Here is a 14,191-nt window from a genome sequence, read left to right on the forward strand (position 1 = left end):
CAGTGGGTCCTGAAATAGGCTCATCTCTGAGATGCCAGAGAGACGGGCTCTGCAATATGGCTCCAAAGTTGGTTTCTTCTCTACAATGCTTGCTTCTTTCACATCGAGCCTATAGTGCTCTTAAGAAGTTTATTTCTGATGCCTCCAAAGAGAATTAGTCACCTAACTGTAAAAAGAGGCAGGTTCCGAATTTAACACACACACACACACACACACACACACACACACACAAAATGCCTTCACTTAAATTGCACTTAGAGCTTAATGACATCCTACATCCGGCTTAAAAGCTCAGGCTCCTTCCTGGTCATTAACTCAACCTGCCCAGATTTTGAAGGAAGGATGTGATGCTTCTGAGAGAGAAAGGATGACCTGAATGATATTATATTGTCAATTGGATCACAGCTTCGCCTGACAGTCACACAGAACAGTTCCAGGAGGAGGGCAAGCTTAGCAGACTCGTCAGATGCCCTTATGTAGGTTGGCAGCATCCACAAAACCCTGCCATTCCTCTAAATGGAATAAAGATTGCCAGTAGCCTGTCTCTTTGGTAACTGGCATGCTGGGCTACAGAGTGGATAAGCCATGATTCTTGGTCTGCTGAGGGTAGTCTAGGTTTTGCATGTTGGCAGGTGAGTGGCCGTGACCTGGGCCAGAAATCTACAGATACATACTTCAGGCTGGGCCTGGATTTTCACCCCTGCCTTGATCTTCCATTCTGTTCAGTTCCCAGGGTGGAGCACGAGACCACAATGAGAAGGTGCCCCCAGAGCTGTGCAGTATGGGAGCCCATGAGGGCAACGCAGACAAAGCTGTGTCCCCTGCCAGGTGCACATCTGTGGCCATTCATGTGCTTGACCCTTCCAGATCTGGGTAAAGGACTCCGATGATTCTTTAATAATGTATACAAGATAGGGTAAGCCTCCATTCAACACCAGCCCAGTCTCCCATTCTTTTTTTTTAATTGTAAATACAATTTATTCACTGTATTTCACTGTGGAAATTTCCTTACATTATAATTCTTTTTTTGGGGGGGGTACTAGGGATTGAACTTAGGGGTACTCGACCACTGAGCCACATCCCCTGTCCTATTTTGTATTTTATTTAGAGACAGGGTCTCACTGAGTTCTTATGACCTCGCTGAGTTGCTGAGGCTGGCTTTGAGCTTGTGATCCTCCTGCATCAGCCTCCTGAGCCACTGGGATTACAGGCATGCGCCACTGTGCCCCACCCTTAAAATTCTTTTTAAGTAGTTTTATAACCAGTCTCCCATTCTTAACTGTGGGCCCCTAATGATGTGGACTGGGCCTGATTCTCCAACTTCAAAACTTTTACTTTTGCTAACTGGGTTCTAAATCTTGTTTTTAGACCCTGCTGCACAAAGGTGTGACCTTGGAAACTTATTTAAACTTTCTGTGCCTCAGTGTCCCTATTTGTTTAGTAGAGATAACAGCATTACCTATCCCTTGTGTAATTTTTCTAGTAAATGAGTTGCTAGATACGAAATGTTTGGAATAATTTCTGATGAACAGTAGGTGCTCAGTAAGTATTGGTATTACTATCACTGTTATTCTTACAAAGAACGTGGCAACTATGATTGAATTCAGTGGTTACAACCATTGTAAAGTGCTCTGTTATCTTCCTTCTCTTCTTTATTTAACTTATTTATTTAGTTTTTTTGGTCCTAGGGACTGAACCCAGGACCACTTAACCAATGAGCCTCACCCCAGCACTTTTTAAAATTTTTTTTTTTTTTGAAACTGGGTGCAGTGGCACATGCCTGTAAACCCAGCAACTCAGAATGCTGAGGCAGGAGAATTGCAAGTTCAAATCCAGCCTTAGTGACTTAGGGACACCCTGTCTGAGAAAGTGGGTGTGGTGGTGCTAGCTCAGGGCTTAAGAGCCTCTGGGTTCAATCCCCAATAACAAAAACAGAAGAATTATTTTGAGACGGGGGTTTCACTAAGTTGCTTACGGCCTGCCTAAATTGCTGAGGTTGTCTTTGAACTTGGAATTCCCCTGACTCAGCCTCCCAACCACTGGGAATAATGACCAGTTTATAACTTATATTTATTAAACCTACTATGTGCCAGGCACCTTGTTATGCACTTTAAAGACATTACTTATGTTTCTAACTTCGGCATAGTAACATTATTAATGCTATTATTACAATATAACATTAGCAGTTGATATTTATTAAGCATCTATTACGTGCAAGGCCTTGTGCAAAAAGTGGTATGTATCTGGGAACAGTGGTGCATACCCGTAATCCCGGTGGCAGGAAGATCGAGAGTTCAAGGCCAGTCTGCGAAACTTAGTGAGGCCCTGAGCAACTCAGTGAAACCCTGTCTCTAAGTAAACTACAAAAAGGGCTGGGGATGTGGCTCAGTGGTTAAGCACCCCTGTGTTCAATCCCTGGTACCAAACAAACAAAAAACAACAACAAAAAAAATGGTATGTAGTTTTTGTTACTCAACCACCAGACAAATCCTAGGAGATTGGTGGAGTTGTTATAACTAATAATGTCAGCAGGATTGACCAATAAGGAAATTGGTCTTTGTGACATTCAGTCACTTGCCTAAGGCCACACAGGAACCAAAAGAGGAAGTAAGGATTAAAACCAAGATCTAGATGGACATGATGGAGCACACCTGTAATCCCAGCACTCAGGAGGCTGAGGCAGGAGGATCGCAAGTTCAAAGCCAGCCTCAGCAACTTACTGAGGTCCTAAGCAACTCAGTGAGACCCAGTCTCTAAATAAAATATAAAAAAGGGCTGGGAACGTGGACTAGTCATCAAGCACCTCTGGGTTTAATCTCCAATAGCCTTCCCCCCTGAAAAAAAGCAAACGCAGGTCTGTGTGACTGTTTCTCTGGCTCTCTGCCACTTCATGCTACGCCCTTTGCAAGCTCTCATTATGACTGAATATGGAGAAAGCAGAAGTCACCAAACAACTCCCTTCAGCTGACCCTGAGGGTACCAGAGAAAGGGAACCCAGCAAGGGCAGCAGGAATCTCCTTATCCTCTTCTGTAATCCAAAAAGAAGCCAGTTGTGGCCCATCTCAGAAGGACCTGGGTGCCATGAGCAAATGGGAGGTGCAAAATCAAACACCTCCCCTCCCGAGCTCTCTCCTTCATTCACTGTGCCCTCGCCCAGAGGTGGGTATTAAAACACTCAGATTTATCTTTCCTTTAACACAACTAATGAAGTCTTTATCATTTCGTAAAAATAAATGAAAGTTTTTATTTCTATAATATGAAATGGACTTTTTAACTTTTGAAGGGAATGTGTAACACATTTCTTTCTTTTATCCCTGCTTGGGGAGTTGTAATTGCATTTTAACTGGTGCTGTTTCAGGAACAATTTTAACCTTGAATTGCAAATGGGTTGGCTGGAAGTGTGTATAAATCATTTCAACTTAGTTTTTATTATAAAAGTATTACAGGGAGTAATTAGTTTTCAATCTGTCGCTTCGAATCAAAGGAAAGTTGAAACCTATTTGTACCATTCCTGTGCAGCCAAGAGTCCTTGTGCACAAGATGTGGGGAGGGGACCTTGTGGCTCAAAGGACAGAACCAGAGATAACAGAATTATGAACCATTAAAAGAACGATAAGCACAATTCTTTAAGAGGGGGGTGTATAGTGTCAATTAAACAAAACCAGAGTCCATTATTAGGACGGTAAGAAACCCAAAGATAAACATTAAGATATTGAAATATCTCACCTAAGGTCACAGAGACACTTTGGCTTCTCAACACATTTGAGGGAAGACAGGGCAGGTCCTATTTTGTGTCCCTTTATTAAACCAGACAGGAAGGATGGGATATTAAATTCCTCATAGCCTGGAGCATCCAAAGTTTTACTGACTGAACCACAACTAGCTGCAAAAATGATATCTGACAACAGCCAGGTACATGGGGAGCCAGGTCCCTCCTGTGGCCCCAGAGTGTTTTCTGAGAAGATAGTTATAGAAAGAAAGAGACTTCACCATCATTAACAAAGAAAGCTGTCTCTTTTGGATTAAAAATGGAATCTTCATGCCACTGTTCAGAAACCTTCTTTGTTCATATGCACCACACATCACACAGTGTTGGAACAGAAGCTTCCTGAATTAAGGGACTCGCTGGTTGTCACGGCCTTGAGATCAACCTTACAGTGTGACAATCCTCAGCCACACACAGCCATTCCATTAGTAATGTGGCTAGTCTACACTGAAATATTTTTTTTTTATAATTTTTATTCTTTTTTTTTTAATATTTATTTTTTAGTTTTCGGCGGACACAACATCTTTGTTTGTATGTGGTGCTGAGGATCGAACCCGGGCCGCACGCATGCTAGGCGAGCGCGCTACCGCTTGAGCCACATCCCCAGCCCCTACACTGAAATATTAATATTTGGGATATATTATTAAAAATTAATTTCACTTGTTGTCTATATTTTTTTCAACGTGACTCTTAGAGGAAATAAAATTATGTGGTTTGCTTTACTTCTACTGAGCCAGGCTGCCCGACAGGCATGGGGATCATTTAAAAACAGTAACAAAACACAAAATTCACCTAATTATTTTCCAGATACATCCTCTGGATCCAAGCACTTGTATTTTATGTACACGTCAACATTTGATCTTTCTTTTCTTTTCTTTTTCTTTTTTTTTTTTGTACCAGGGATTGAACCTGGGGCACTTAACCACAGAGCCATATACCCAGCCCTTTTTAATATTTTATTTGGAGACAGGGTCTCACCGAGTTGCTCAGGACCTCACCAAGTTGCTGAGGCTGGCTTTGAACTCCCAATCCTCCTGCCTCAGCCTCCTAGGCTGCTGGGATGACAGGTGTGTGCTGCTATGCCTGGCCTATTTGATCTTTCTAATGCCTCCACTTCACCATTTTGTAGATAAGAAAAATGAGGCATGGGATAGTGGAGAAGTTGAGTCATTTGGCCAAAGATCAGGTCCAGGAATGAGAGTCAGGCAGTTTGTTGAAAACATCTTTACTCTTATGACAGAGATAACTGGTTTAAAAGGGGTCATGTAAATAAACCTTTCCTATCTAGTTCAGCTTACCATTAGGGGGAAAGAAAAATCAAAGATTCAAGGGCAAACAAATTAGATATGTTCAGATTTCTTACTACCGCTTTGATAGCACCCAGAAACAGCACTTAAAATCCATGCTGGAGGAGATTACAGACCATGTCACATTTCCTACAGAAGCAATAGCCCAGCCCTAGGTAGGATGCATTGGGAAGGCTGCCAACGTGCCAAGAGCCATCCTTTGAGAACCCCTGTTCTAGAATCAAACAAATCCTAGTACACTGGACTCCAAGACAATCCTCTTCTCTGACTGATACCACAAGACTCAGGTGCTTGTCCTGGTCCTTTGACCTCCCATACCAACACTGAGGGTGCTACCATTTTGGTTGGGTGCCAAGGTCACAGCATGATTTCATCCTGGTATTTACAGCTGATGGTTAGTGTGGCCATATTAGCCCATGCTGTCCACTGGCCAGCCAAGCCACTTTGGGATTCCCTTGACAATCCTGTAATTTCTGACTAGATCATCCCACAAGCCAGAGAGGCAAAATTCACTGACTAGAGCTGATTTAAGTGTCCAACTTGACTCACAAAAAAGAATGAAAGAGGACAGATAAGTGGCTGCTCATGTATACTCTGCAAGGCTTCAAAGAAAGTCACGTCATAGGTGTCACCAGCCTGTGCAAGTACTGTATCTTAAGGGGCGCTCACTCTCATCTCGATTACTTGCAGGCACCCCCCGGGGATAAAAGAGACAGAAGAGAAGGGACTGAGGCTTTAGGGGAACAGAGGAATGAAGGTCTAGGGATGTTTTCTTTCTGATGGAAGCAGACAGGGAATTCTTAACTACTTGACTTCTCTGAATTGGCCGTTTGCCTTTCTGAAATGAACATTCTGTGCTAAACTTCAGAAAGAATACCGGCCACGTCAGGGTGGGAAGGCCTGAAGCCATATATGTGGATGGCTAATGCTTCCCTGTCCAAGGGCTGGCACAGCTGGGACCTCGTTGAAGGTAGCCAGCAGTTAGGCCACGTGAACACAGGTATCTCAACTCTTGGGAGAGAAACAGGGATGCTTGAGGTAGTACCTGATGAGGCTAAATTAGGATATTTTGCAGTAAAGAAATTGGAACTGGGCGCAGTGGTGCATGCCTGTAATCCCAGCGGCTCAGGAGGCTGAGGCAGGAGGATCGCAAGTTCCAAGCCAGCCTCAGCAAAAGCAAGGCCCTCAGCAACTCAGTGAGACCCTGTCTCTAAATAAAATACCAAATAAGGCTGGGGCAGTGGCTCATGGTTGAGGGCCCTCGAGTTCACTCCCCCCAAAAAAATTGGAAAGAAAATATGACTAATTTATTTCTTTTGTTTCCTTGAAACAGCATGCCTTAGAGAAGTCATGTATTGGAAGGCAAAGAAAATTCCAATATGTCTCCCCCTTGAGTATCACGGTGGTGGAGGTGGATGGAGGGGTAAACAGGTATTAACAAAGAGCTTTTTTCGAGCTCCAGCTACCAGATGCCAAAATGCTTCTAACTGATGAATACTTAACCAGGCGGCCAAGCCCCAAACTGTGCCTTAAGTTTGCCCCTGTTCAATATCTACGATAGCATGTGTTAATGCTCTCCAATTCTGTCTTGTCAAGGAACCCTTCACCTCAACTTTTTGTTTTTTAAACCTCATCCTTTACCTCAACTCTTATCAAAAAAGTAGCTAAATCTTCTCTCTCTCCTTCACTGATTCTTTTCTTCAATACATCTTTCCTTCCTTCATTTTTTTCTTTCTTTGCAACCTAGGGATTAAACCAGGACTTTGCACAGGCTAGGCAAGTGCCAAACTGCATTTCTTTAACTTCCTTATCTCAAGCCTTGAAATCTTTGAAGATTTTTTTTTTTATCCTTTTAAAAAGGATCCCTTAAAAAAAATTCTTCCTGGGGCTACGGGGGTGGCTCAGTGGTAGAGCACTTGTCTAGCATGTGTGAGGCACTGGGGTCGATCCTCGACATCACATATAAATACATAAAGGTCCATTGGCAACAAAGAAAATATTTTTTAAAAATTCTTTTCTTGGGCTGGGGATGTGGCTCAAGCGGTAGCGCGCTCGCCTGGCATGCGTGCGGCCCGGGTTTGATCCTCAGCACCACATACAAACAAAGATGTTGTGTCCGCCAAATACTAAAAAATAAATATTAAAAAATTCTCTCTCTCTCTTAAAAAAAATTCTTTTCTTTCAACCTTGCAGAAGCAAATATTGCACTGTAATCTTATTTATTCATTTATTTTCTAAGTAAAACAAGGATGGCTTTACCATTAGGAAGAAAACTTGTTTTTCTTGTTTCATTATCTCCCTATGGTTGGAAGATCCTGTTTGGAAGCCAAATTGCCAGGCCTTCCTTTCTCATCAGAGAGAAATGAAAATGACAACAACTCTCAAAGTGCAAAGGACCTCCAATGGCAGAAAGGACAAAGGAATGGGCGCCATACCACCTAATTTCATTGGGAAGGTAAAGAACTCTCCTGTCCCCATTTTCAGCTAGAGAACCTGCCTCATTCATCCCTGGAATAGCCATGCTAGATGTCTTGGGACACTATCTGGTAACCCGGATGACTTATTGAAGGATGGTCACAGGACCCAAGGCCAGCCCACTAGTTGGTTGGCCATCATCTTCTTAAATGCTTCACATAGACCCAAAGGAGTTAGTAGCTGCTAAACCTTGAGTTTAAAGGTCAACTGACACTAGGGCAATCACAGTGGCCCATGGAATCAAAAGAGAACAAGCTGGCCCAGGCATGCTGGTGCATGCCTATCATCCCAGCAGCTCAGGAGGCTGAGACAGGAGGATCGAGAGTTCAAAGCCAGCCTCAGCAACTTAGTGAGGACCTGAGCAACTCAGCGAGACCCTGTCTCCAAGAAAATACAAAATAGGGCTGGGGATGTGGCTCAGTGGTCAAGCGGCCCTGAGTTCAATCCCTGGTACCCGCCCCGCTCCACAAAAAAAAAAAAAAGAGAGAGAGAGAGAGAGAGAACAAACTCAGAAACAGGGACCTGAATTTTGCAAAAGTAAAGAATGAATCACAAAATTGCATTGGAAACTCCAAGGTTTAAGAGGCCCTTGAACTAGGCCTGTAATTCCCAGTGACCCCTAGCAACTTAGCAAGACCCTGTCTCATATAAAAAATAAAAAGGGCTGGGGATGTGGCTCAGTGGTTAAGTGCCCCTTGGGTTCAATCCCTGGTACCAAAAAAAAAAAAAAAAAGAGAGAGAGAGAGAGAGACACACACACCTTGTGGTCCTTGTAAGACAGAACCTCGAGTTTCACCTTGTGATTATGGTCTTGCTCAGGATGAGACCCAATTGGCTTCATCTCAGAATGGCTTTCCTAGTGTTTCATTAACTCTTTCTTATTTGAGTTACTTTAAGTTGTAGTTTCTCCAAAAAAAAAAAAAAGGCCCAAACAGAATCCTGCCCAACCCTCTGTCTCCCATTACATCTTCCCTGCCCTCTGCCCTGGCTAGGAGAATCTTTAGACCGTCCCCAGTACCAGCCAGGCTGCAAGGGATCTTGCTGCCTGTGTCTGTCGCTGCTTGACTGGTATTATTGCAGAATTCCAGAATTTCCCCCTCCTCTCCACAATGTCCCTATTCTTATCTGCAAAGTTGACAGGGTGAGGATGAGGGACTCATTTCTATGGAGGGCACTGATAAGAACTTTCCATTTTTAGACAGTCCTGGTTACTTAAAGTCCAACTCACTTTTTTCCAAATCCCACCCATTGTTCCTAGCTCTGTTTTCCAGAATTATGCACAAGAAATCCCACTCTTTTTCTATCTTGGTGCATATTGAATTTTTGACAACATGTGCTTTCTAAGAATTCTCACCTTCTATCTATTAATCCTGATGAGGTAATTTAAAGGCCCTTCTCTCTGCCTGTGGCTCCCATTCTCCGGGCAATGCCCCAACCCCATTTCTATTTCATCCATTTTCACCTGCAGTTGGCGACTCAGCCTAACCCTCCCTTCCTGTGAGATGTGTGCTAATCACAGTCAGAGGGAGGCAGGACAGGACAGAGGTCAGAAACATTGGGGGTTCTGGAATCCAACAAAGCCAAGCCTGGCTTCTGGCTTTTTCATTCATTAACTGTAACTCCTCGAGCATGTCACCTGACCTTTCCTGTACCTCCATGACCTTGTGTGCCACGTGAGTGGGGTCCATCTCTCAGTGCTGCTTTGCTACAGGCTAAGTTGAAATATGTAAAGTGCTTACTGATGTCCAAGGCATTCAGAAAGCACTTAGTCAAGGAAGTTTTATTCCATTTCTTTATGTATTTGGTATTTTCATCTCTCTGAGCTCAGTGGTCAGAGCTTGGGGAAACCATGGCTGGGTTACCAGCTGTGTGACCCAAGGCATGTCTGCAAAGTCTCCTCTAAACAATGAGGTGCAAAGAGGATCCTCTGCATAAGGCTGTTGTTCATGAAGTTTAATTGGATTAACATACGCAAAAAATTTAAAAGAGGCTCAGGAAAAACATATTGTAGGCCAGGCGCGGTGGCCCACGCCTGTTATCCCAGCCGCTCGGGAGGCTGAGGCAGGAGGATCATGATTTCAAAGCCAGCCTCAACAAAAGCAAGGCCCTCAGCAACTCAGTGAGACCCTGTCTCTAAATAAAATGCAAAATGGGGCTGAGGATGGGGCTCAGAGGTCGAGTGCCACTGAGTTCAATCCCCGGTACCAAATCCAAACCAGAGATCATCCTGGATGATGGTAACTGCATCTTTCCAGATCTCAGGCCGGCCATCTTTCTTCCCAAGCTCCCTTCATTGGCAGCCAAGAAACCATATTTTACATTTGACTTTCCTTGGTTTCAAAAACAAGTCTGTCTGAAATAATGAAAAAAATCAATGAAAAGCAAAGAAACAAGAAAATAAAAAAGTCCTGACTGGTGACATGCAAGGATGTCAGGCGGCCACGTGGGTACAGGAGAGGTGAACCAGGACCCTGGGGCGGACACCCACCTGGTGGTAAGAGATGGGGACGGGCTTCCGGAAGACGATCCACTCCACGATCTCGCTACAGGGCGGGGTGGTCAGGGAGCCCGTGTAGCGGTAGTAACTGCCCAGGGATGCCGGCAGAAGGTCTCGCAGGACAAAGGGGTCCAGGAAGGTCTCCTTCTCTGTGGGAAAGAGGCAGGAGATGGTGAGAGCCGCCATGCCACAAAGGTGGCCACGCCCCCCGCTGGTTGGCGCCACCCCCCCACAAAGGTAGCCACGCCCCCGGCTGGTTGGCGCCATGTCCGTCACCAGCCCTGAGAAGCACTGGTTCCGGGGTCAGCCGGGGGCCTCAGACACCAAGGCAGCTGGCCTCAGTTCATTACCACTGCACCTGAGGCTGCCCAAGTCAAGTGAGGCCTGACCAAGGCACAGCTCTGAAGTTAAAAACGAGGATCCCAGAGATAGGCTGCTTCCTGATTACAAATATACCTTCACCTTAACCAAAGAAATGACATTTTTTGTAAAATTTATTTGTTCTTTTTAGATACACATGGCAGTAAAGTGCATTTTGACATATCTACATACATGCAGTCTAACTTCCCATTCTTGTGGTTGGGCATGATGTGGAGTTTCCCTGGTCGTGTGTTCACATATGAACATAGGAAAGTTCTGTCCCATTCACTCCACTGTCTTTCCCATTCACATCCCCCTCCCTTCCCTTCATTCTCCTTTGTCTCATCCAGTGAACTTCCATTTTTCCCTCCCCTCCCCTTATTGTGAGTCAGCATCCACAAATCAGAGAGAACATCTGGCCTTTGGGTTTTTAGGGATTGGCTTATTTCACACAGCATGATAGTCTCCAGTTCCACCCATTTTCCGGCAAATGCCATCAATTCATTCTTCGTTATGGTTGAGTAATATTCCCTTGTGTATATATACCAGATTTTCTTTATCCACTCATCCACTGAAGGGCACCTAGCTTGGTTCCATAGCTTAGCTACTGTGAATTGAGTTGGTAGCATCACTATAATATGCTGATTTTAAGTCCTTTGGGTAGATACTGAAGTGTGGGACAACTGGATCAAATCGTGGTTCCATTCCAAGTTTGCTGAGGAATCTCCATACTGCTTTCTAGAGTGGTAGCATTAGTTTGCAGTCCCACCAAGAATGCATGAGTGAACCTTTTCCCCACATCCTCACCAACATTTTTTTAAAAAATATGTATTTTTCAGTTGTAGTTGGACACAATACCTTCATTCCATTCATTTATTTTTTTGTGGTGCTGAGGATCAAACCCAGGGCTCTCCATGTGCTAGGCGAGCGCTCTACCCCTGAGCCACAATCCCAGCCCCCTCACCAATTTTTATTGTTATTTGTATTCTTGATAATTGGCATTCTGACTGGAGTGAGATGAAATCTCAGTACAGTTTTAATTTGCAAAGAGAATGACACTTAAGGTGAGACCCAGCAATGACGCCTCATAAAAACTCTATGAGAAAATAAAGTAGAGTCTGGATTAGTATCTAGCCAAAGTCACAGAGCAATTAAGAAGCACAGTTGGGATACAAGCCAGGTATTTCAACACCCAGGACTGCACTGATCTGATTAAAGGAGCTAAATAAAGTTAATTGGAAGAAAATCGAAAAGTGAAGGAGAGTATTTTAGACAGTGGGAACAATATGTGCAAAGGCCCCGAGGCAGATAGGAATCGTCTAATAAAGATTGGGCACTATCTTATAATTCTCCCAAGCAGGCTCAATAGATCATCCAGCTTCCTTCACAACTCAGAGAAAATTCTAGTTCCTACTTGGATCTCTGGAGATGGAGTCCTAAATTTAAATCTGTGACTCTGTCTTCATTCCTGTTAAAAATGCATTAAGACTATTAGAGTCCTGCTAATGCTTTGCCTTGGCTCCTAAACAGCTTCTACTATAGCTCCCAGGACACTCCTGGGGGACCTCACAGAAGTACCTGTGCCTATTGGAATATTTTTTTCCAAGCTTCATACCTCTCCCTCATCTTCCATCTTTCATGCAGATGAGTCAGCACAGGTATCTGGCCCAATGCATCCCGAGGCTAAAGATGTCTATGTAACTGGAGGATGATGCAAAAACCCCAATAGAAATCGACTCTATCAGAACGACTGTAATTCCCCTTTGAAAGAGATGAGCTGGACAGGACAAGACTTAAGGTTGATTTGCACTTTACTATATGTGCTAAGGCATGATTCTATTTACTGGCCGCAAACATTTAAACAGTACTTTCTCTTTTTGGTACTGGGGACTGAACCCAGGGGCACTCAATCACTGAGCCACATCCCCAGCCCTTTTTATATTTTATTTAGTGACAGGGTCTTGCTGAGTTGCTTAGGGCCTCACTCACTTTTCCTGAGGCTGGCTTTAAACTTGCGATCCTCCTGCCTCCATCTCCAGAGCCACTGGGATCACAGGTATGTGCCACCACATGTGGCTTTAAACAGCACGTTCTACATGAGCCAGGTCCCACTGTAAAAGCTTTTTACATTTTAACTTATTTGATATTCAGTATAACTTCACCAAGTTTGTCCTAGGATCATTCCCAATTCACAGAGCCCAAAACCAGGTATTTATGTTTGCAATCCCTGACCTTCATAATCCACATCACTATGCTCTCCAACTTTCCAGATGTGGGCTTTAGGGCACAGAAAAGTGACATAATGAGGCCCATGGTCACATGTGAGCAGTGGAGTAGTAATAGCTGTGATTCACAAACCTTCAAAACCAAAGCTGATTCTCGTAGAGGTTTTTGCTACATTTTTTTTTAAAGGAAAAATTAAGTATCAACTAAAAGATGCAAAAGTCTTCAAATCACAGGGCCCACAATCAGGACGACCACACCAGTTTCTGTTGGATCAAAGGTTGCAAACAGTGGCACTGTGCCTCTACCCACTGGCAAGGCTGGGCTTTAATTTAACCCTGGAACCAGCAGCCTAATGAGGGGGGAATCTCCAGGAGTGCACATGGCTTGGCTGGGACTGGCTTGGCTGGGAGAAGAAAATATTCTGGCCTTAGCTAAAGCCTCTGCACTTCCAGGGCTGTGTAAATAGCCAACAGGAATCCTGAAGCACTCAGAGGGTGCAGGGGGCTTGGCACCACGAGTGCACACCTGCAACCTTCCCATCTCCCTGGTGGCAGATGAAGCTGGTGTCACACTGCAGGACACAAATCTGCCTTAGGGTCCGTGGCTCCAAACCAAAGGAGCAGAACAATCTGAGGTGTTTTCCCCCAGGGCCAGATCTAGAAGCCCTGGTGAGCCCTCCAGAAGCAGCAGACAACCCCTGCAGAGGAGGGGGCTGGGGGGCCCTTGCAGCAGAGCTCCCAGGACCACACCCCCCTCCAGGAGGCCACCAGGTTGAAGAGTATCAAAAGTTAAAGCGGAAACACCAGGCACATCAGCAGGGGAGACTCCCTTTCAAAGGGGAACAAGGGTACAGCAGGATCAGACTTGCAAATAATGTTCCTTCACTGGGCAGGAAACAGGAAGTGAGACCCCTGTGTGAATGCAGGAGGGCTTCTCTGTCCTTGACCAATCCAAGGGCTCTAGAGGCAAGGTACAGGCTTCCACTCATTTAGAGTGCAATCAGACCCGGGCACCATGGCTTGTGCCTGCAATCCCAGTGGCTCAGGAGGCTGAGGCAGGAGGATTGTGAGTTCAAAGCCAGCCTCAGCAATTCAGCGAGGCCCTAAGCAACTCAGGGAGATCCTGTCTCTAATAATATATATATAAATGGTGGAGATGCGGCTCAGTGGTTAACCGACCCTGGGTTCCAATGCCTGGTTACCCCCACCACCCCCCTGACCAAAAAAAAACCTCAGTTGGATGAGTGACAGGATGGGAGACCCAGACTGGGGGACAGAAGAAGAGGGCTTGGCTTCAATGCTTCTTCACACCACCACCATTGCTGGTACGGATTTTAGAACTCTGTGATTCACAAAAAGGCTTGGGCTGCCCCAGGGAGCCCACACTTGGAAGTCCAGCACTTCTAAGAGCTCAGGGCACAGCCACCATGGCTGAGGCTGAGTTGGGGACCCAGGGACACTTTGAAAAGCACCAATTTAGTCAAATTCTTTTAACTTTGGAGCTGGGAATAAAAGACCAGGGGGAACTAACAGACCCAATGTCAGAAATTCAAGAATGCAG

General features: G+C 44.8%; 1 protein-coding gene across 3 annotated transcripts in view; it reads right to left on the reverse strand.

The window, feature by feature from the left end:
- Window positions 1-14,191, reverse strand: part of Ptprg (protein tyrosine phosphatase receptor type G) — a 712,009-nt gene that overhangs the window by 128,130 nt on the left and 569,688 nt on the right. For all 3 annotated transcript variants that reach the window (XM_046452932.2, XM_046452933.2, XM_046452931.2), the window contains exon 7: window positions 10,037-10,194. In XM_046452932.2, coding sequence (XP_046308888.1) covers window positions 10,037-10,194 — 158 coding nt within the window. The remainder of the gene's footprint in view (window positions 1-10,036; window positions 10,195-14,191) is intronic.

This window comes from Marmota monax, unplaced genomic scaffold, assembly GCF_021218885.2.
Source record: "Marmota monax isolate L192 unplaced genomic scaffold, Marmota_monax_Labrador192_F-V1.1 WCK01_AAM20220418_F8-fsc00042, whole genome shotgun sequence".
Lineage (NCBI taxonomy): Eukaryota > Metazoa > Chordata > Mammalia > Rodentia > Sciuridae > Marmota > Marmota monax.